Source organism: Mandrillus leucophaeus, unplaced genomic scaffold (assembly GCF_000951045.1).
Source record: "Mandrillus leucophaeus isolate KB7577 unplaced genomic scaffold, Mleu.le_1.0 Scaffold663, whole genome shotgun sequence".
Lineage (NCBI taxonomy): Eukaryota > Metazoa > Chordata > Mammalia > Primates > Cercopithecidae > Mandrillus > Mandrillus leucophaeus.
In genome coordinates, this window is record NW_012107175.1 from 816,094 (window position 1) to 838,304 (window position 22,211).

Here is a 22,211-nt window from a genome sequence, read left to right on the forward strand (position 1 = left end):
CCCCATCTTTACCAAAAATATAAAAAATTAGCTGGATGTGGTGGCAGAGGCCTGTGGTCCCAGCTCCTTGGGAGGCTGAAGTGTGAGGATAGCTTGAGCCTAGGAGGCAGAGGTTGCAGTGAGCCGATATCATGCCATTGCACTCCAGCCTGGGTGACAGAGTGACACTCCCTCTCAAAATAAGCAAATAAATAGTATAGAATTCAATGGGTTTTAGTATATTCACAAAGTTGTGCAACCATTAGTGCTAATTCCAGAACATTTTTATCATTGAAAAATAAATTCCATATCCATTAGCAGTCACTTCCAATTCCTCACTCCCCTCTACCTCCTGGAAACCACTATTCTACTTTCTGTCTGTATGGATTTGCCTGAAATGCAATGTAATTTCATCACATTTCATGTAAATGTAATCATACAACAGGTGGCCTTTTTGTATGTGGCTTTTTATGTCCGAACAATATTTCATTGTACAGTTATACCATGTTTCTTAACCATTCATCAGCTGATGGTCATTGGGTTATTACAATACTTTTTGGCTATTATGAATATTGCTGCTGTGAACATTTGTGCACACGTTTTTATGTGTATCCAATTATTTAGGCTCACAGTATTTAGGAGTGGTGTTTTGCTACTACGCTGACTGGGGTTAAGACCAGGCTCTGCTATTTAGTAGATGTGTGACCTTGGGCAAGCTACTTAACTTCTCTGTGCCTCAAGCTCATCTACAAACAGTGACTATGTTATCCACCTCTTAGTGATTTTTGAATCTTAAAAGAGTTAACGTATGGGACGTACTTAGATCCGGGTTTGCTACATGGTTAGCAAACATGGTAAGCATGCGACATGGACATGCTTACATGGTCCAAGTAAAATTTATCTATTAGTATTATTTTAATATTTTAGGACTTTAATAAAAGGGCTCATCTTCATTGTACCTTTGAAACCCCAAATCCTAAACTTTTTTTTTTGTTAATTAGAAAAACGAAATAAATATTCAGAATCGTCTGGTATTCTGGGTGTCCTAATTTCAGACAAGCACATTTTGAGATTGAGTGAGAGATGGTAAAGGTGTAAACTGCAAAGAGGCTTGCCTTCACCAATTTACCTTTCCTAATGCAGCAACTTATAACACCTATTCGCTTGCAACTATTTGGTATAATTTGGGAGGTATTCTTGTAATTAATAATATATTATTTAATAACATGTATATAGAGCTGAGTGGTGACTTGACTCCTGCTACTGTAAAGCTAGGGAATAGCGGCTTTTCACAGCAACTGTGCAATTGGTTTAGGCAAGGCCCAGGTCGATTTTGATTGGCTTGCCCAGTGGAAATGCTCTCCGCCTGAGCTACTACTGGCCAATATGGCTCCACAATTGGCTCTCCCGGAAGCCGACAGACACGTGGCTACCGCAGGCCGAGCCGAACGTGGGAGGACTTAGTTCTGCCTACCGCGAGAGGGCGCCGGCGGTTCCTCACTGCTAAAATCACATTTCCCATAAAGCCCCCGAGCCACCAATCAACTGGCTGTCTTCATACCGCTTTCAAAGTCGGCGGGCCCCTTGCCCAATAGCAAGGAAGGTACCGCCCCCATCTCGAAGATTGATGGAAATATTCACCAACCATATCTCAGGCCTCTGCTATCTCCGCCTCTCTTGTTGGGGATTGACGATTTTTCTAGCCAATAAGGGACGCTGGGTCGGCGGGTGGATGAACGCGGCCCTCTGTAATGGCGGAGCGTGGCGGGGACGGGGGCGACGGTGAGCGATTCAACCCGGGGGAGCTCAGGTAAGGGACGCTGTCCTCCCTCACATCTCTGCTCACGAGAGCCCCAGGGGCTAGACCTGCCATGTGGAGATCCGGGGCGGACGGTGGGTAGCGGAGCCGCGGCCGCCCTGGGCCAGGACCGCATGGGGCTTAAGAAGGGGGAAGGGGAAGGTGGCTTGAATGAGAGCCGGGCCCGGGCTGGGCCAGGGCCTCCTGCGGGTTCTTCGCCTGCTTCCTAGTGCTTTCTTGGGGCTCCGCCGCCCCTCGCGGCCTGCGGCCAGCCGGCCGGGCCCGGTGCTCCCGCCTTTGGGCCCCGCCTCAGCCGCGTGTCGCCTCCGTCTCGGCCGACCAGTCTGTCTCCCGGCCGCGTTCCGCTGCGGGCCTGGTTTTCCTCATCGACGTCCCTGCACTTCGCAGTTACTTCCCTTGTACCGCTCGCCACTTCTGGCTAAGCCTACTCCACGCCCTCCCCGGCCATTTGGGCTGCCCACGTTTGCCCTTTCATTTCATCCCCCTCATCGCTTGCCTTTCTTAACTTTAGTGGCTTTTCTTCCTTTTTTCATCCCTTTATTCCTTATTATTCTGTAGTAGTGAGTAACAACAACAGTAGCAGCCGCTTATTAGGCACTTACCGTGTGCCAGTAAACCCTTTACTTAGGTTTGTCTCGTTTACTCCTCACGACCACCTTTTGGAGTAGTTGCTATTAACATTTTGCAGGCCACAGACCAGAGGCATCTTCAGTTGTTACTCGCCCATCTTACGGGTGAGATAACAGCCTCGTGGAGGTTGAGTCAGTAGAATAAGATTGCATAGGCGGATTTGTGGCTCCAGGAAGTGGCTTGAACTCAGGCAGTCAGGTTTCAGAGCCTGCAATCCCGATTGGCATTCTATTTGTCTACTACTCGTGCCATTTCCCTGACCAGTGCAGTGACCTTTTTTCCCCTGGAACCTCAATGCCTATGAATTTGTAATTAAAATTTGGTAAAATAAGAGTGACCTGGAGAAATCTTTTGGTCAGTGGTTTTTGAGGAAAAGAGGTATTATGCTTTATGTGTATATGGTACTTTTTTTTTTTTTCTGTATGGGAGAAATGGCATTTCGGATGTTCAGCTCCTATTCTGAATTGTGCTGTTGTCAACATTTGAAAATGAAAAAGAGCAGTGTAGATTATGAGGACTCTTGATACTGTCTAGAGCTTAAGATGAAATTGTGTAAGGAAATGAGTATTGTTATTCAAGGTTTTAGAAGAGGAAAATGCCTTTCAGATTCTGCATGGCCACACACACAAATCCCTACCTTGGCAGAAATTAAATTTTGTCTTATTTCAGGGACGCATCTGAAATCCTTTAAACTCCTGATGTATACAGTATTAATGAGTGATCAAGGTGAATTGTCAGGATCTTCCAATATAAGCTATGCCAAGCTTATTCTTGATTTCGGTCTTAAAGGGAGGTTACTTAGCTAGTTTCAGATGGATTTATTAGGGAACATTCTTTTGCATTTTAGAAAGTATCTTTCTAAAGCTTTTAAAAACATCCTTATTAATAAAGCCGTTTAGACTTTATTAATGTTGCACAACTGATTTGAATAGGGCTTTAATTTGCAAATGAATGTGCCCTGTTGCAAATATTTTATACTGTAGCCTCTTGGATTGGAACTTGCTTGCAGAGCATACTGTACAGATCTTTATTTTAGCATTTGTCATGAAATTAGGTGTGTATGTGGCCTCTTTGATGGCAGAAGTTGGGGCTTAATTTTTGCATTGTATTTGTATCCTGAATGTTATAACCTCCTGACAAATGAGATATTCTGTAGTTATGTTGTAAATAAATGAAGATAGGAGATTTAAAGATACTTTACTTACTGGGCCAACATTTATTGTGTACTACGTGACAGTTGCTGGCAGTAGTTCCCTGAACCAGACCAAAAAAAGACGTTTGTCCTGCAGGAGCTTCCTGCTTAAGTAAGAGCCATCTAAATTGTAAATGAAATCAACCACATCAGATGATTAAATCTGCCTGTAAGTGTGAAGTGACTTACACAAGGTCGCTGGTAGTTGGCAGGGTCTGGACTAAACCTCAGGTCTCCTCAATCACAGTTTATAGAATTCACCCCTCATATGTCAGTAGCATCTTTTTATTTCTTGCCCCTCCAATTAAAGTATTGTCTTTAGCATTGGGGAGATTGCATATCTGGATAGAGTACTTCTGTTATAGAAAAATACCTTATGTTTGTATTTCCGTGATCTTGTGAAATATTTTTGTTATTTTTATTCATGCAAGTAGGCTTTTGTTATTCAGAAAGGTTGTAAGTGGTAGGAATATAAACCACAATAGATGGAAAATTTATAGACATTCCAAATGCCATTAAAGTAACTTCCAGAGTCATTTGTGTAGATCCTTTCCCTAGGGCCTTTGTTTACCTATCAATACTTAAGATACTTGCAATCTAAATTTTCTTATCTATAAAATGAGAATAAGAATATTCTGGTGTTATCACTGACTAGCTGCCTTAAGAAAATTATTTTTCTGTGCTGTCATTTCCTCTGTAAAAATGGTGCCAAACTTACCTTATTGGGCTGTAGTGAGGATTAAGAGTTAATATGGGTAATGTCTGTGTAACCATACTGGTATATAGGAACTTTACTATCATTATTAAAACAATAATGTGTTTTAATGTGTTGCAACAGTATACTAAAGGGAACTACATACTAGTAGCTAAAGATAATTCAGAAGTAAATGGGAGATTTCTTCATAGCATTTATCATAATTGAAAACTCAAATTGAGAATAATGAGCCTGAGAGGGCCTGGAGAGGCTAGAAGTGGGAAAGCAGTTTGAGCTGACATTTAAACTTGAGGCTGAATAATGAGACGGAGCTAGTTATGTGAAAATCTGGGGAAGAACATGCCAGGCAAAGAGAACAGGTGCAGAGGCTTCAAAGTAATAAACTTGAAATATTTAAAGGAAAAGACTAGAATTTGTGGAAAGGTTAATGTGGGCCAGGTAATACAGGGCCTGATAATAGTTATAGTAATAATAGCTAACATTACTAATATTAATACTATTTAACACTTCCCAGTACTATTACTGTACTAATGTTACAGAAACAGTAATAATAACTAATAACTTAGATAACACTAAGTGCTAAGCACTATTCCAAGTACTTTATTAGCTCATTTAATCCTCACTGCAGGTTCTGGTGAGGTGGTTGTGATGAAGCAGTATGATATGAAGAGCCCAGCCCATGTTCTGTGCGTAATTAACATCAGAAAATGGCAACTTTAGGCTATTCAAAAAAGGAAATTATGTGAATTTTGTCACCATTTTAGTGGCAGACTTTTGAAAACCATCCCAAATTAATAGTGAAATGCCTTTTACAGATAAACACTGCTAGGTTTTGTGGAGGAATGAAAGTAATGATAGTTGAAGTAGTTTACTATGTACCAGGTACCACTCTAAATGTTTCACTGGGATTATCTCATTGAACAGAGATATCAGATACCTTTTCTGTTCCTCACTCATTCACATCTGAGGAAACTCAAGACTCAGAAATTACGTAACTAGCCTGACAACAAAAGACAGAGTCCTAACAGAGCTTTTTTATGGTTCTGGATCTTAAATACTTAACTTCAAGCTGTAACCAGGAAGTATGAAATTGTACAGAAATGAATACTGTAGACTTTTTGAAAAAAAGGAGAGGCAGATGGAAAGAAAATCAAAGAGTAGGGTACGTTATTAACTCTCAAGCCTGAAACAGAGTGTCTTTCCTTGGTGGTCAACTTTTTTTTTGCCCTGAAAGATTGGACATTCCTTCAGTAACAGTGGCCTCTGTCTTTTGGGGATGCATATAATTTGAAAAAGACCTTTTGACTATTTTGATGCAATCCATATTCTTTCTTTTTTTTTAGACAATGTCTTGCTCTGTCTTCCAGGCTGCAGTGCAGTAGTGTGATCTTGCCTTACTGCAACCACCACCTCTCAGGTTCCTGCTGTTCTCCTGTCTCAGCCTCCCGAGTAGCTGGGATTACAGGCAGGTGCCACCACATCCGGCTAATTTTTGTATTTTCAGTAGAGAGGGTTTCACCATGTTGGCCAGGATGGTCTCAAACTCCTAACCTCAGGTGATCCACCCACCTTGGCCTCCCAAAGTGCTAGGCGTGAGCCACTGGGTGGCATCCGGCCCACATTCCTTTTTAACTCATATTTTCTAATTTGGATTGTAGGATCATTTGCAAATTTGATTAAATATACTTGGTATAGTAGTTCTGGACTTGTTTACAATCCTGGTGTAATCCTTGTTATGCCAGGATTGTAAACAAGTCCAGAAGGCAAATTAGTTTTTTTTTTTAATTTTTTAATTTTTTTTGAGACTTGATTCTTGCTCTGTTGCCCACGCTGAAATGCGGTGGTGCAATCTTGACTCACTGCAACCTCTGCCTCCCGAGTTTGAGTGATTTTCATGCCTCAGCCTCTCAAGTAGCTGGGGCTGCAGGCGTGCACCACCACGCTTGGTGAATTTTTGTATTTTTAATAGAGGCAGGGTTTTGCCATGTTGGCCAGGCTGGTCTCGAACTCCTGGCTTCAAGTGATCTACCCACCTCTGCCTCCCAAAGTGCTGAGATTACAGGCATGAGCCGCTGCTCCTGGCCTAAATTGGTTCTTTATTAGGATTTTTTTGGTGTGTCTCAGAATTGAACTATGATGTGGTAAATTTAGAGAAAGTTCAAAGGGTAATCTATAAGCAGAGGGTTAAAAAATGTCAGAAAGTTGAAAGAGCCTGGTAAGGAGGGACTATAAGAATGATTTTTTTCAAATATGTAAAGAATATAAATGTTAATTCCTCTCTTGAGGACAGAAATGTAGATTTTTTATGTATAATGTAGATGTATAATAGCTACTGGGAATACCATGATAGGTAGTCAGTTTGGTTACAGTATCACCTAGGTATTCAGTGGTTCATGCAGCAAATACTGATATTAATATTTATTGAGCCCTGTTATGTACAAATCTGTGTGCTAGGGATACAAGAGTGAACAGAATTCCTACTCTGAAAGGGGCATTTACCTGTGTTTGGATCCTCTATTTTGTTTATTTATTTATTTTTGAGACAGACCCTTGCTCTGTTGCCCAGACTGGAGTGCATTGGCACAATCTCAGCTCACTGTGACCTCCACCTCCCGGGCTCAAGCGATTCTCCTGCCTCAACCTCCCAAGTAGCTGAGATTACAGGCGTGCACTACCATGCCCAGCTATTTTTTTTGTATTTTTAGTAGAGATCGGTTTTCACCATGTTGGCCAGGTTGATCTCGAATTCCTGACTTTGAATGATCTGCCTGCCTTGGCCACCAAAGTGCTGGGTTTACAGGCACAAGCCACCATGGGCCACCTGAATCCTGGCTTTAATACTGAACCAATTGTTTGGCCTTGGACAAGTGACTTCTTTGCTTTAGTTCTTTATCTGTAAACTGAGATTAATAGTATCCATCGGGTTGTTTTGATGATTAAAAGACTTAATATTTGAAAAGAGCTTAGAGTAAGCACTGCCTTGCTCATAGTAAGCACTTTTAAGAGTTAATAATTCTCTTACAAAAGCACTTGGGGGAAGAGATAGATAATACTATCTCATGTGACATTACTTATTTGCTTAAATGCTGTGGAGAAAATACATAGGGTGTTGAGAGTGAGAGGTGGTGAGGTAGTGTGCCCTACAGGGAAAGGCTTTCCTTTAGATAGAGACTACTGATCATGTCCTAAGTTACCCCCTGCCCCCTTTAAAAAGTTTGGAAGTAATTTCAAACTTACAAAATGTCGCAAAAATAAAGCTAGAGTGTATTCAATGTTAATATTTTACCTTTTCTGCTTTACTATTTGTGTGCACACATGCCTCCTCTTTGTTATTCTGAACTGCGAGGGTAAGGTGTACCTATAGCTTTTTACCCCTCAATACTTCAGTATTTTCTAAGAATAGAGATACTATTTTACTTAACTACAGCCTAATTATCAGCTTCATAAATTTGTAATAATACTTTAATCTGTTGTGCATATTCCAGTGTTGTCAGTTGATCTGGTAATGCCCTGTGTGGCGTTTCCTCCTGTTATTACAGAATTCAATCTAGAGTTAAAATTGTGTTGTTATTGGCCGAGTGTGGTGGATCATGCATGCAATCTCAGTACTTTGGGAGGCCAAGATGTGCAGATCGCCTGAGGTCGGGAGTTCGAGACCAGCCTTGCCAACATGGTGAAACTCTGTCTCTTATAAAAAAAAAAAAAATTGTGTTATTGTGTTTCTTTAAACTTCTTTAATCTGGAGCATTTCCACGCATTTCTTTGTCTTTTATGGATAACACTGACATTTCTGAAGAATACACATCCCCCTTTTAATAGAAAGAACATTCCTTCTGGCCGGGCGCTGTGGCTCATGCCTGTAATCCCAGCACTTTGGGAGGCGAAGGAGGGCAGATCAGGAGATCAAGACCATTGCCAACATGGTGAAACCCTGTCTCTACTAAAATGCAAAAAAAAAAAAAAAAATTAGGCGGGCATGGTGGCGCACGCCTGTAGTCCCATCTAGTTGGAAGAAGTATAGCTTGAACCCGGGAGGCGGAGGTTGCAGCGAGCCCAGATTGCACCACTGCACTCTAGCCTGGCAACAGAGTGAGACTTGGTCTCGAAAAAAAAAAGAGAAGAAAAGAAAGAACATTCCTTATTCTTATTCTGAGTTTGTCTGATATTTTCCTCATTATTAGATTGAGGTTATACATTTTTGGCTGGAATAGGTGATGTTGTATCCCTCTCAGTCACACATTATTTGTCCTTCTTAGATGATAATTCGTTTTGATCACTGGGTCCAGGTATTACCCAATTTCCTTATTACCTAGAGTGTTTTGTTTTGTTCATCCTTTCTTGCAACTTTAAGCAGCATGTGGGTAAGTACTTTAAGATCATCCAGATAACCCCCTTGTCTAAATTTTTGCCTAGACTCGGCATCCCTTGGTCATTCATCCAGACTAGATCATCCATTGACGTAAGTTTTTTTTTTTTTTTTTTTCTGAAATGGGGCCTTGCTCTGTGACCCAGGCTGGAGTGCAGTGGCATGCTCTTGGCTCATCGCAACCTCCATCTCATGGGTTCAAGTGATTCTCCTGCCTCAGCCTCCCCAGTAGCAGGAAGTACAGGCGTGCGCCTCCATACCTGGCTAATTTTTGTGTTTTTAGTAGAGATGGGGATTCACCATGTTGGCCAGGTTGGTCTTGAACTCCTGACCTCAGGTGATCCTCCCTCGGCCTCCCAAAGTGCTGGATTACAGGTACGAGCCACCGCACCCGGCCCATTGATGTAGTTTTTGTCATGATGGTTGCAAAATGATGACTTTCCAACTCCAGTTAGACTTAAGAACCTTTTAAATTTGATGTAATTAGAGATCAGTAGCTACATTTTTGTAATTTTAAGAAAGAAAAATTTATTCCTTGCTCTCCCACGTAGGATGGCCCAACAGCAGGCCTTGAGGTTCCGAGGTCCGGCTCCCCCACCAAATGCAGTGATGCGAGGCCCACCACCTCTGATGCGACCTCCTCCACCTTTTGGTATGATGCGAGGCCCTCCACCACCACCACGGCCCCCCTTTGGACGTCCTCCTTTTGATCCTAATATGCCGCCAATGCCTCCTCCAGGAGGGATACCTCCACCTATGGGCCCTCCACACCTCCAGGTAAAGAATGTAGAGGTTGCCATTTCTTTGTTGGCATCATTATCAATATTATATATGGGTTTTGACTTAAAAACTTATATTCTTAAATAGTTTCAGTTTGTAGGAAAATGGGAGCTAAAGAGAAGATCCATATATTAATATGTTTCTTCTAAATTAGTGGTAGCAGTAATTACTAAGGAAATTCACAATAGAACTTTAAATGGTGATAGAGAAGTATATGTATAAAACCAGGAGTCAATAGTTTTTACTTACCTTTAGCTCTGTGAATTGGCTTTAGTAGTACATCTTCTTTGTGGGAAATGAAGTTTGAAATCTTAAGATATTTTTGAGTGGAGAAAATTTGTTTTCAATGATATATGTTGCCAGCAAGTCTAAAAATATATGTATATATATTCCTGAGTAGTTATTGTCCCCAGGAAAGTGACAGCAAACACATTTTATAAGCACAGTTGAATTTTTTTTTCTCCCCTGCGGGGAAAAGTAGAGTTATCTTACTATTTTTGAGAAAGATTTATTAGGGGATTTCTTTAAATAAAAACACTTGTGGTATTTTAACCTGTGGCATATATCCCTCTCCATTGTATCCAGACTTGCTGTCTGAAGTGAGGTCATGAAGGTATCAACTCTCGAGTGTCTCATTTTGGGATTGTATTTTTTTTATTTGAGTATGTATCTATGTTTTCTTAGTTTAGCCTGTATAATTCTGAAACCAAATAAATATAGTGGTATCATCTGCCTTCCGTTAGCTTAGACAGTGAAGAATGAATTATACTAAAAATAGAAGAAGACAATGATGTGCCATTTAAATGATGTTAACTCTGTTTAGATAGGATTGTGGTTATGAAACAGACAGGTTTTCATACTTTACTGAATAATTTTATGGCCTTCCAAATAAGGAATAACCTCTCCTTCCTTTAAACACATTGTTAAATGGTTTTATATTTGCTTCAAGGTTAGAATAAGAAATAGCTTTTTAACTTATTCTAGTATAATCTTTAACATGTGAATTTGTTCTAATTTGTGCCTTTAAGAGTTAAACCTACTTGTGGAGTATTATAAAATGTAATGAACATTATGTAACCCTCTCATTGAAATATATCAAATGTTGTGCTGAGATACTTTCTAATGTTGTCATGCCTTTCTCGGTCTTGAATAATTGTGTGGCTTTACTTTTTATTAAGTCCAAGTGATTTTCAGCCAAAGGCTCATGAAACATTTGGGATAGATATTTTATGTAACTTAGATCTAGTGTGCTGACGCCTGAAAGATACTCAACTGATACTGAAAGATTGGAGTATGGGAAATAAATTTTTAGGAAAGTAAAGTACAGCTTCACATTATTAGCATAGTTTGAGTTCCATTATCCAGATTAAGGTGCTTTTGATAATTGAATTTTAATGTTACTTATAGATTATAGAGGAAATCTTTTAAATCCCTGCTCAAAATGTTTTTATAATGTCATAGTGTCAGTTTTTTAATTTTGAAACTCATTTTTATGTGCAGTGAAAACTTTTTCTTGAAGGATTCTTCAAGAAGCTGTGGAGACAGTGATGTGCCTGGTATTAAAACAGTATATAAAAATCAATTTTTTTTAAAAAAGTAATCCAGCGCCGTGTGTGTGAAAAGCAGAACATATAGAAAGGGGAGAGCAAAATTCAGTGACGGTGTTATAACCCACAGTTGACCACTATTAGTAGTTTGATGTGTTTCTTTCTAGTTCGGTAATTTTTGTTGCAGACATTTTGCTTCTACGACAGGTTGAATGTGTTTGAATAGACTATAAAACTAGTTTCTCTTACAGTGTTTTACTTTTGAGTATAATTCAGTAATAATTTGGAGGAAAAGTAATTAAAGTGACTGTTACTGTCCTTGTGAATTAACAGAGACCACCTTTCATGCCTCCACCCATGAGTTCCATGCCTCCTCCTCCGGGTATGATGTTTCCACCAGGAATGCCTCCTGTGACTGCTCCTGGTACTCCAGCACTACCTCCTACGGAGGAGATATGGGTTGAAAATAAAACTCCAGATGGAAAGGTAAATTATAAAATATAATTTAAGTTGTCATTTTTTTGACAGAGGAGTAAAAAAGAGTTCTGGCAGATTGAGATCAGTGATATTGTCAATTAAGAATGAGCCTTGGGTAAGCAGGGAAATGGGGTAAGACTCCAGGAGAAGCTGACTGGATTCGATTTTTGTGCAGCAGATATAAGGTTGCCTGGAGTGCTAACACACATTTACCTGTGATTCTGGAAGCTTCTGGTCACTTTGGTACCATCTGCCTAGCACATACTAAATTTCAGGCTCCTAGAAGGAAAGCAGGTGTTCAGCATATACTGCACTGTTTGCATAACTGGTTTAGGCACATCGAGCCATTCTTATCAGTAAGGGAATGTCAACCCTCCTGAAATCCAAGTTCTCAGACTACAGATAAGGGCCAGCAGGGCTTTCTACGGATAGCTGTCTCAGGTCTGTTACGTTAAATTTCTGCATATAACATGGGTTTTCCTTTGGGTGTTAAAAATACAATGTGCTCATTGTAGAAAATTGGGCTGTGGGGTGGAATTACTTATTTTTTTTTGTTTTGTTTTGTTTTTGTTTTTTGAGATGAAATTTTACTCTGTTGCCCAGGCTAGAGTGCAGTAGTGCGATGTTGGTTCACTGCAGCCTCTACCTCCTGGGTTCAAGCAATTCTCCTGCCTCAGTCTCCTGAGTACCTGGGGTTACAGGCACCTGCCATCATGCTTGGCTAATTTTTGTAATTTTAATAGAGACAGGGTTTCACCATGTTGGCCAGGCTGGTCTCAAACTCTTAACCTCAGGTGATCCCACCCACTTCGGCCTCCCAGAGTACTGCTGGGATTACAGGCGTGAGCAACTGTGTCTGGCCCTAAGTTATTTTATTTTTTATTTTTTTATTTTTGAGATGGCTTCTTGTGCTGTCACCCAGCCTGGAGTGCAGTGGTGCGATCTTGGCTCACTGCAACCTCTGCCTCTTGGGTTCAAGCAATTCTCCTTCCTCAGTCTCCCGAGTAGCTGGGATTATAGGCGCCCACCATCACGTCTAGCTAAATTTTTGTATTTTTAGTAGAGATGGGGTTTTACCATGTTGGCTAGGTTGGTCTCGAACTCCTGACCTCAGGTAATCTCCTTGCGTCAGCCTCCCAAAGTGCTGGGATTACAGGCATGAGCCACCATGCCTGGCCCTATGTTATTTTTAAATAGCTTTAAAGATAAAATATGGTTCCATTATTGTTTTTAATAATAATTGACAGATTTTATGATAACCGTTGATTTTTCACTTCCACTGCAGGTTTATTATTATAATGCTCGGACACGTGAATCTGCATGGACCAAGCCAGATGGAGTTAAGGTTATTCAGCAATCAGAACTGACACCTATGCTTGCAGCCCAGGCCCAGGTTCAGGCCCAGGCCCAGGCGCAGGCCCAGGCCCAGGCACAGGCCCAGGCCCAGGCGCAGGCCCAGGCGCAGGCGCAGGCTCAGGCCCAGGCTCAGGCCCAGGCCCAGGCGCAGGCCCAGGCCCAGGCACAAGCTCAGGCTCAGGCACAAGCTCAGGCCCAGGCCCAGGCTCAGGTCCAGGCCCAGGTCCAGGCACAAGTACAAGCACAAGCAGTTGGAGCTTCCACCCCTACGACCAGTAGCCCAGCACCTGCAGTATCCACTTCAACGTCGTCATCCACCCCTTCCTCTACCACTTCTACCACAACAACTGCTACTTCAGTTACGCAGACAGTATCAAGTGAGTACCACCCAGCATGTGTTTTTATATAGGGGCTAGAGAGGTGAACCAGTAGGGGACTACATTTCATATTGATCCCAGTGTTTCTGGTATTATCCTTTAATACCAGAATTATTTAAAGTACATTTTTGGCACTAAAACTTTTGGGTTAGAGAAAAACAGGAATTTATATTAATAGGAGAAAGTATTTGCCCAGTTGCAATTCATGAAGCTAAGTTGAGAAAGTGCAGAGTTAGCTGTTCCGCTTGGCCAATAGTAATGCCGGGCATTGTGGGCTTGCAAAATAAGTGTATGTCTTGGTCCCTACCTTACAGAGTTTCCAGTGTTCCTAATCGAGGAGGCAAGAGTAACACATGTGAAACAATTAGATAATGGTGTGCAAAACTATACAGTGAAAAAGATGTAAGAATTTGGGAAGTGGAGAAACTAGTGGGTGGACTTTATGGGTATTTATCATGAAGGAAACAGAGTAGGGTTTAAGTAGGTTCACAGGTAAGGAAAGGATTTTCAGATAGGAGAAGCAACATGAATAAAGGTTAGGAAAATGATAAGTGTAGTTTATGGGGTTTTTAGGAAACTTCTGAGGTGAGAGGGTTTTATTTTGAAGGGTCTTAAGAAGTAGGCAAATAGGTAAGACAGGTACTGGGGGTCTGTATAAATGCAGTATTTTGCAAGTTTTTTTGGTGTTGGTTTTTTGGGTGGTGATGAAATCAGGGAGGTTTATTAGGAACTTCTCAGTAATCTCTTTTAGAGTAGTTTCTAGACTGGGATGCGAGTAGGTAAATTGAGGAGTTGCCATAGAAGGCAGCAGTCAGAAAGGCAGGAGAATTTTCAGGTATAAACTCACAGAGGCTCAAAGAATAGATCTTTTCTGAAAAGGTGAGAGTTGATTAATAGCAGATTTCAGGGATGAAGAGAGGGACACAGCTGTTAATTGGCTTAAAAGATTGTCATTAATATGAAAATATTGCTTTCTTTTTGGGAGGTTTCTTTCTTTTTTTCTTTTTGTATTAATATACTGATATTACTCCTTACTCTGCAGGTTGAGACTAAGTCCAAAAGTACTTAAATAATGATTTTTAAAAATTCGATTATTTGTTATGACACTTGTCTGAAGATACACAGCTGTTCCTACAGTTTGATTATAGTTTGTATTATTTTACTACCAGGATAATTGATAAGAATCAAGAAAAAAATGTGGGTTTTTTTGTGATTACTTCAGGGACTTGGGAATTATTAGTGTGTAAGAAATACGTATAAGAGAGAAATTAATTCACATTGGCTTCAAATTTGAATTTATTTTATTGATAAAAAACAACTGAAGAAGTTAAGTAAGGTACATATAATACGGGGATAGCCTTTAAAGATCCTGTCAATGGTTTTTAGATAGTTTGTGGGGGAAATGTACTGAACAGGAAAATGTGAATAGTGTTTTACAAGTCTTTGCTTTTGTAGCTAAGGTGAATTTTGATATGAAAGTATAACAGTCATACTAGCTAGTTTGTTAAGGGTCTTTACCTTTTTACAGGCTTAGTGCCTCCCAAACCTCTGGCAACGCAGGAGACTACCAGTTTTTATGGGGGACCTGTGGCAGTAATGGGAGAAGGGGATTAATAAAAGCAATGTAGTTTTATGTGGAGGGTCTGTGTTGCTTAAATTGTCTTTCCTGCGTTCTTAGAAAGGAGAAATAGTAGTACTTCATTTTGTTTTAAGAAAAGTGATTAGCTAGATAATTTAACCATACTATATGTAGTCCATTTCTGTTTTAAGAGTGGTGTGTCAGTAAGCTCATAGCTGTCTTCTGTCCTGTTTGTCAGTTTTGCTTTATTCTTCAGTGATTGGAGGACTTTATTCCCAGAAATATAAAATAGCAAAATCATATTCTTTTTACTGCTTTTAAACATCAATTTTGATGTTGTCTACGTATTCCAGTGTCTGTTTTTATTTTACTTGATTCAGTATCATAAAGCGTTGTCATACTGCAGTCTTAATATTTCTCCGTTTATTATATATAGTCACTTGTCTTTTTTAGTTAAGATCTGAGACTGGGTTAGTATATTTTGAGGCCTAGTGCTTCACTAGTCGCTTTAGCAAATGAAGTTAGTAGGAATTTACCCACTGAAGTCTTAGATACCATTCTCCCAGTTTCCCATTATTTTATTGCTTTTGTTCTTTTCCTGTCATGACTCATGGCTACTAATCAAATTCAGAAAATGCTGTGCTGGAAAGTAAGAGAAATGGGTTGAAGAAATATTTTTTTGTCATCTCCATTTGTGTTCTTTTCCACTTGAAATTTGATGCCCTTATTTATTTTCCTGACTATAGTAGTTTGGATCACAATTTTAGCAATTATCTGAATACTATAATAATATTTAAGTTTTAATTTTCTGAACTACAATATAGATCTATGGGGTGAATGGGACTAAAAATTAAGAATATATTTTAATCCCAGTTGAGCATAAACTCGGTTTGTGCAAATTTGTGAAAAATGATGAAGAAATCCTACTTCTCAGGGAAGTTGGGAACAATGACTAGATACGTTTTCAGCCATTATAGTGGATTACAAATGCTAAATGGTATATGTATGGGACTGGGCAAATGTTGCATGTACTTTGTATTTTTCACACTGTTATAAAATTATATTAATATGATACTGTACCCTAAGGCTAGGTCTATGCTAGACCAACAATTCATTCCTGGGCCCCTGAAGATACTTGTTTGGCCCTGCTGTCTATTTAGCCAAGGTGAGTCCCTCATTAACAAGTATGAAATTGCTCACATCTTCCCAGCCTAAGTGAGTTTTTCATTATTAGAAGCTAGAAAAAAATACTGACAGATTTTGTTGTCAGTTGGATTATTGGGTGGTTTGTATTAAACAGTGTGCTTTTGTTTAGAACAAAATTGGTATAAAGATTGGGAAAGCACTGTTTTCATTTTATTTCATTTGACAAATTCATTCTTAGTCCAATACAGGTAGACATTTTTTTCTTTACATCAAAAAAAGATGAAGTATTTGTTACCAATGAATTACCAAATGAATTTTATTTTGGAACTAGACGGGTTATGAATAAATAACAAAATTGTTTTGTAACGTGAGAATTGAAACTTTTTGAAAAGTATAAAATAAGGATTTTAGTTTTTAGTTTGATTTTAAATGCAATTGCTAGGGATGGAATGTTTTATTTTCGATATTTAAAAATAATGTGTTAGCAGACCCCAAATGATCCGGAATTTCACATTTTCCTGGTCTCTCACAATGGAAACCTCAATTTTTTCATTTTTTAAAAATAATGAGAGAAACCTGAGTTGTTTTTGATTCCATTCATTCATATCCAGTTAGTCATTAGTTATTTGCTTATCTTTTTCTATTCTTTTCTTCCTATGCATCTGTGAGGTTAATTCATCAAATGAAACCTGTTTATTACTCTTCCATACAGGAACCTTTAGTTTTCTATATACCCCATTTACCTTCACGAAGTCACACAAATAATGCGAATGCATTCTTATAAAAAGTTCGAAGTCTAACAAAACATATATATTAATAGTAAAATGTGAAAGAGGCATACACAGAGGGTAACTACTGTTAATGTATTTTAGCTTGTATTCTCCTAGATCATTTTCTCTATATTACTTCAGTTCTGCCCTTTTCCTACCCAGTTAAGGGCATACACCTTAGCCTTTTGTTCAAGGCTTTCTAATTTCTGCTTCTGGCCCACCTTTCCAGCCACACATGGTTTTGTTGGTATGCCTACTGTTCACTCATTAACTGCTTGCCTTCAGTTTTCTAAACAATTCCTTTTTGTTCTTTACTCTTTGCCTTTATTCATACTTTTCTCACTAGTTTATTTTTTTCTTCTTCCCCCCTCCTGCTATTTTCCTTGTTCAAATCTTAATTTTTCAAGGCTCAGCATCCCAATATAATTTCTATACCCTCTCACAGTTAGGAATGTTCTTTGGGTCTTGATTTATACTGCTATATGTTTATCACATTTTACTTTGTAAATTTCATTTAACTATTTTCAAGCTTCTCGAAGATGAGACCTTTTGACAGATTTCTTGCAGTGCATAGAATGGTCCCTTAAATAGTTAAATTACTGAATGCGTGAATGAATGAATATAGTAAAATGATTTATGAAGGAGTGATACATGTTTTTGTTTTATCTTTTATCAGCACCCACAACACAAGATCAGACCCCAAGTTCTGCTGTTTCAGTTGCCACGCCTACAGTTAGTGTTTCAACTCCTGCTCCTACAGCTACACCTGTGCAAACTGTTCCCCAGCCGCACCCTCAGACGTTACCTCCTGCTGTTCCTCATTCAGTACCTCAGCCAACAACAGCAATACCTGCTTTTCCACCAGTAATGGTACCTCCGTTTCGTGTTCCCCTTCCTGGCATGCCAATTCCACTTCCAGGTAAACCAACAGATTATAATAGTCTTTCCAGCTATGTTTTCATATTGTCAGTTAGTTTGTTCTCATGTGTCTGTTGCGTTTGAAATTTGCCTTGAATCTCACCTGTTTGAAACGTTTTTGAAAGATTCATGGCTAACTGCAATATTTTCTCTTAAGTTTTGGTAAATGTCCTTTTTTTGTTGTTGTTTACATGTCCTAAAATTAGAGCCACATTTAAAGCTACACTTATTTTGAATAATGCCCTCAATGAGTTAAAAATGATCATCTTTTCATGTAAATAATGTTCTAAATGCAATATTTTTGAAGGGTTAAGTCTATGAAGTTGAGAAAGCACGTCACAGTAGCTTACACAAGTTGGGTGATTTATGTACAGTGCACTGTTGTAAGCACGTTACATGCATTAACTGCTTTAATTTTCACAACCATCTTATGAGATAGGTACACAGACAGGTTAAATTACTTGCCCAGCATCACATAGCTAATAAGTGATGATGCTGAGATTTGAGCCTGTGCCCTCCATATCCAGAGAGTAAGCTCTTAATAACTATGCTTAGTTATTAAGAAAAAGCTAAGAAATTTTAAGAATTTAAGAAAATATGAGTGACTTAACTATAAAACAATTCACGTAAAACAGGAACTAGAAGGTTCCCTTGTAACAGTTATGAAGTAAAGCATAATGTGCATAATATAAAAGTTTAAATTGTTATGGTGAATTAATGTGTTATATTGTCTTAAGAGACGTCATTAAAACTTCTGAGAAAGAATTAAGAAATATTTTGGAGTGGAACTCTTACCACAGGGTTTAAAAATGATAGTGTTGGGCATTCCAAATTTGAATGCATTAGTTTTTGTCAAACACATTTAATCCTTGATCCATGGTTCATTCTCCTTGTGTTATAGTTGAAAGTTTTGGTACCTTAGAGAGGTCAGGTTCACAGGGCTAGTTTGTGGCAAAGGCGAATAGAACTTAGGTGCCTTATCTCTCAAGTTCACATTCCACCCACTTATTGCTACTTTTTTATACTTGTTTCTGTGTAAGAATAGAGTTGTGATACATCTGTTTCTTAGATTTGCATACATCGTAATTATCACTATTGCACTGGTTGTCTTTTTCTTTGTGACCACTCTGAAAAGGACACCTTCAGATATACCTTGTCAAGAAAGAAACTAAAAATTTCAGGTATTTTTTTGATTTGGAAAACCTTTTATACGTTGTTGATGTAGTGTTAGATAATTAAATGCCCATTATGTGGTGTTTAAGAAATTCAAATCGTTTACAAAGAAGAAAACAAAAGATGTTTTTTCTACTGTTAGGGATTATCCCTTTTCTAGATTAAATTTAAGACAAGCAGCTGGATACTTTTCTCTATATGTAATTTTTCTGGGAAAACTAAATGATAGATGGAGAATAGCTTGATATTTGTCACAACCTCTTTTTGTAATTTTGGTCTGCTTTAGGGTTAAGGACAGTATTAAGACCAGATCGTGGATTCTGAGTGATCCGAAGGAGCTGGGGTTGCTAATTTTGTAGAGAGAAGATTGAGAGGTAGCATGATAATGTTGTTTAAGTATTTTGAAAGGCTGTCATTTGAACAACTTTTGCTTTTCTTTAGAGGTTCTTAATTAGGACTAATGAATGAAAGGTACACAACAGCAAAATTTATTACTATAGAAAGTAGAAGTTTCTCACAATAAAATCCCTCTGGCTCTAGCTTCATTTTGATGTCATATTTTCCCCTGTTGCTTGCTCCATCATTAAAAAAAATTGGACAGGTGGTGGTGACCATTTGAGTCACCTAATGAAGCAATACCTGTGAAGTTTGGCAGTAGAAAGCATTCAATAAACAGCAGCCATTAGTGAATTTTGGGGGTCGGTTGGAAGAGAACTTGAATTGGATAGTCTTAATATTTCTTTGGAGAGAGTGAGTGTCATATAAAGTGATATATTAGGCCAGGCACAGTGGCTCACGCTTGTAATCCCAGCACTTTGGGAGGCCGAGGCAGGCAGATCACCTGAGGTCAGGAGTTCAAGACCAGCCTCAACATGGAGAAACCCCGTCTCTACTAAAAATACAAAATTAGCTGGGCGTGGTGGTGCATGCCTGTAATCCCAGCTACTTGGGAGGCCGAGGCAGGAGAATTGATTGAACCTGGAAGGCGGAGGTTGCTGTGAACCGAGATCACACCATTGCACTCCAGCCTGGGCAACAAAAGTGAAACTCCATCGCAAAAAAAAAAAAAAAAAAAAAAAAAAGATATATTAGTATCAAATATTAGTTTGTTTATTAAGACTTTTTGGTATTAATATTTGTTCTCTTTTCTCATTTTCCCTTTTAATTCAGTCCTACAAGGTGTTTAGTAAAAAACAAGGACAAAGGAGACTTGTTTTTCTCTTCCCCAAATCTTTGGTTATACAAACAATGAGATCTGTGTCTCCTGGTTTTTCCCTTTTAATTCAATTCAGCAATAAAGTGAATGGGAAGGATTTGTATGTAATTTGTGTTGGAGGCTTAATTTCTTTTTGAAATAGCCTTGTCTGGGTTCAGTGAGGATGATTGAGGAAGGGATAGTCAAACAAGATGAAGGGAAGGAGTGGAAGAATTAGGTAAAATACAAAAGTAGGGAGTGGAGTTTGGACATAAATAGGTCTTAGGATTATAGGATTTCTACTTCTAAAACTATAAAATTTTATCTGGAATTTTAAGAAACTTAACTGTCAGTGACGTTGGAATCATCCAGAATCCTGAATGGAATTTTCTCATTTCTTAGATGATAATTTGAGGACAGAGTTGTAGGAAAATTGAACAAATGCTCCCTTTAAAAAAAAAGGTTAAAAATTTAGATTTTTATTTTGTGAGTATTCACAATCTGCATGTGATCACCTTGAGAGAAACTTCAGTGTATCTTTTTAGCATGAGAAGAAACACAGGACCTTTCTATATGGTCTGTATGTTGATAGTCAAATAGAAGAGTTCTGCTAGCCCAACTGGTTTTCAATAATGGTGGTTAAGCCTACGTATGAATAGATTTGATTTTCTTCTGCATAAGTTGTATAGTTAAAATTATTTATTGGAAGGTGGTTTTGGAGAACAGTCTTTAAGAGTAAAGTTCATATGTTCATAAGAATTGAATTTCCTGTGCTGAGTTTAGTAGGTTCAGTGCTTCTGCAGATGGCAGTATTTATACTAATTAAACTTAATACATACTGTAACTTCGTTAACCAAATGAATTTTTCCATTGCTTTCTTTCAAGATTAGGGAAAATAAAATTGTACATATAACTTTATTCAGCATGCTTTCCTCATCCAGTGTTTTTATTTTAGTTTAAAAGTTAATAGAAAGTTTACTTTAAATATTCTTTATATAAAATAGTAATTAAGAAATAAAGGTACTTTTCAATAATTGACACTATTTTTGTTTGCATGTGTGAACATAGTTAAATTTTATACAAACCTAGGAGTTTAATTTTACTTTTAGTCTCAGAGGTAGGAAAAATTTTTTTCCTGTCCTTTAGTGGGGAAAATAGTTTATTGTTACTATTTTTAATTTTTACAGGGTACCAAATTAAGCTTAGTTTTTTCAGCAGAAAAAAATAAAAAAGTAAAAATTATTGACCCTGTACTTTTCTTCAGACTTTGGCCTTTTCCTCTAAAAGTTTTTAATTTCCTCAGTTAATCAGTCTTAGTTTTCCAGCTTTTCATTCTCTTTTTAAAAAGTCACCATTGTAATGCATCATGATGAGTCTTCATTCTTCTAAGAACTGTACATAATTTTCATTATTTAATACAATTACTACTTCTTTAGTCAGCTTAAATGATAGAAGTTTTTGCAGCTATCAGCCCATATAGTCATTAGTGGTATTAAAGGGGCTGAATGTTTCTTAATGTTTTATCCTGCTTCCACAGTGTTCCAAGCCCATGGGGTTCCATAGAGCAGGCACTAAACATGGATATTTTGGCATTAGTGAAATGCTATCTTCCTCTTCATCTTTGCCTTTCTTTTATTTAAAGTATTGTTTGCAGTGGAATATTTGGATCCATCTCATACCTTACTTTCTTCCTCTCCTCACCAACCCTAGCTTATTCCTTTTCTACTTCTGCATGGTTGTACTCCATGCCTCAGCTCCTGCATGTAGTTTCAACTTAGCAGCAGCATAGAGAAAGTGTCTTGTCGGTGTCATGCTGCATCTGCCTTTTACTGGTGTCTGAGCAATGGCAGCATGGGTTTGATGTCCTGTGGGAAAATGACCCACATGAGAATTTGTTATGTATGTGTAATGAAGGGGCTTTCTTTTGTTGAATTTAAACTCTTGAGACTCCTTCAATATATTCAGAGCTGGTTTGATAAAAAAGGTAATTGATGCTATCATTTAGAATTAGTGTCATTGGAATTGGCAGCACTTCCCACAAAATGTCAAACAAAAAGAAATTTTACTCCATTCTTGGTCTTTTTCATTGGAAATAGCATTCTAAATTGTAGTGGTAAATTATTTCCCTGAATCCCAGTGGTAGCCGACATACAATGGCAGCTTTCCAACGTATGCTTGCTTATCCATTTTAC

At 38.5% G+C, this 22,211-nt stretch overlaps 1 protein-coding gene across 3 annotated transcripts in view; it reads left to right on the forward strand.

Moving 5' to 3' along the window:
* Positions 1-1,499: 1,499 nt before the first annotated feature.
* The window catches only part of TCERG1 (transcription elongation regulator 1), a 63,578-nt gene continuing 42,866 nt past the window's right edge, over positions 1,500-22,211 (forward strand). For all 3 annotated transcript variants that reach the window (XM_012001539.1, XM_012001540.1, XM_012001541.1), the window contains exons 1-5: positions 1,500-1,789; positions 9,253-9,478; positions 11,362-11,514; positions 12,791-13,238; positions 17,410-17,652. In XM_012001539.1, the coding sequence (XP_011856929.1) occupies positions 1,731-1,789; positions 9,253-9,478; positions 11,362-11,514; positions 12,791-13,238; positions 17,410-17,652 (1,129 nt within the window). In that variant the 5' untranslated portion in view covers positions 1,500-1,730. The remainder of the gene's footprint in view (positions 1,790-9,252; positions 9,479-11,361; positions 11,515-12,790; positions 13,239-17,409; positions 17,653-22,211) is intronic.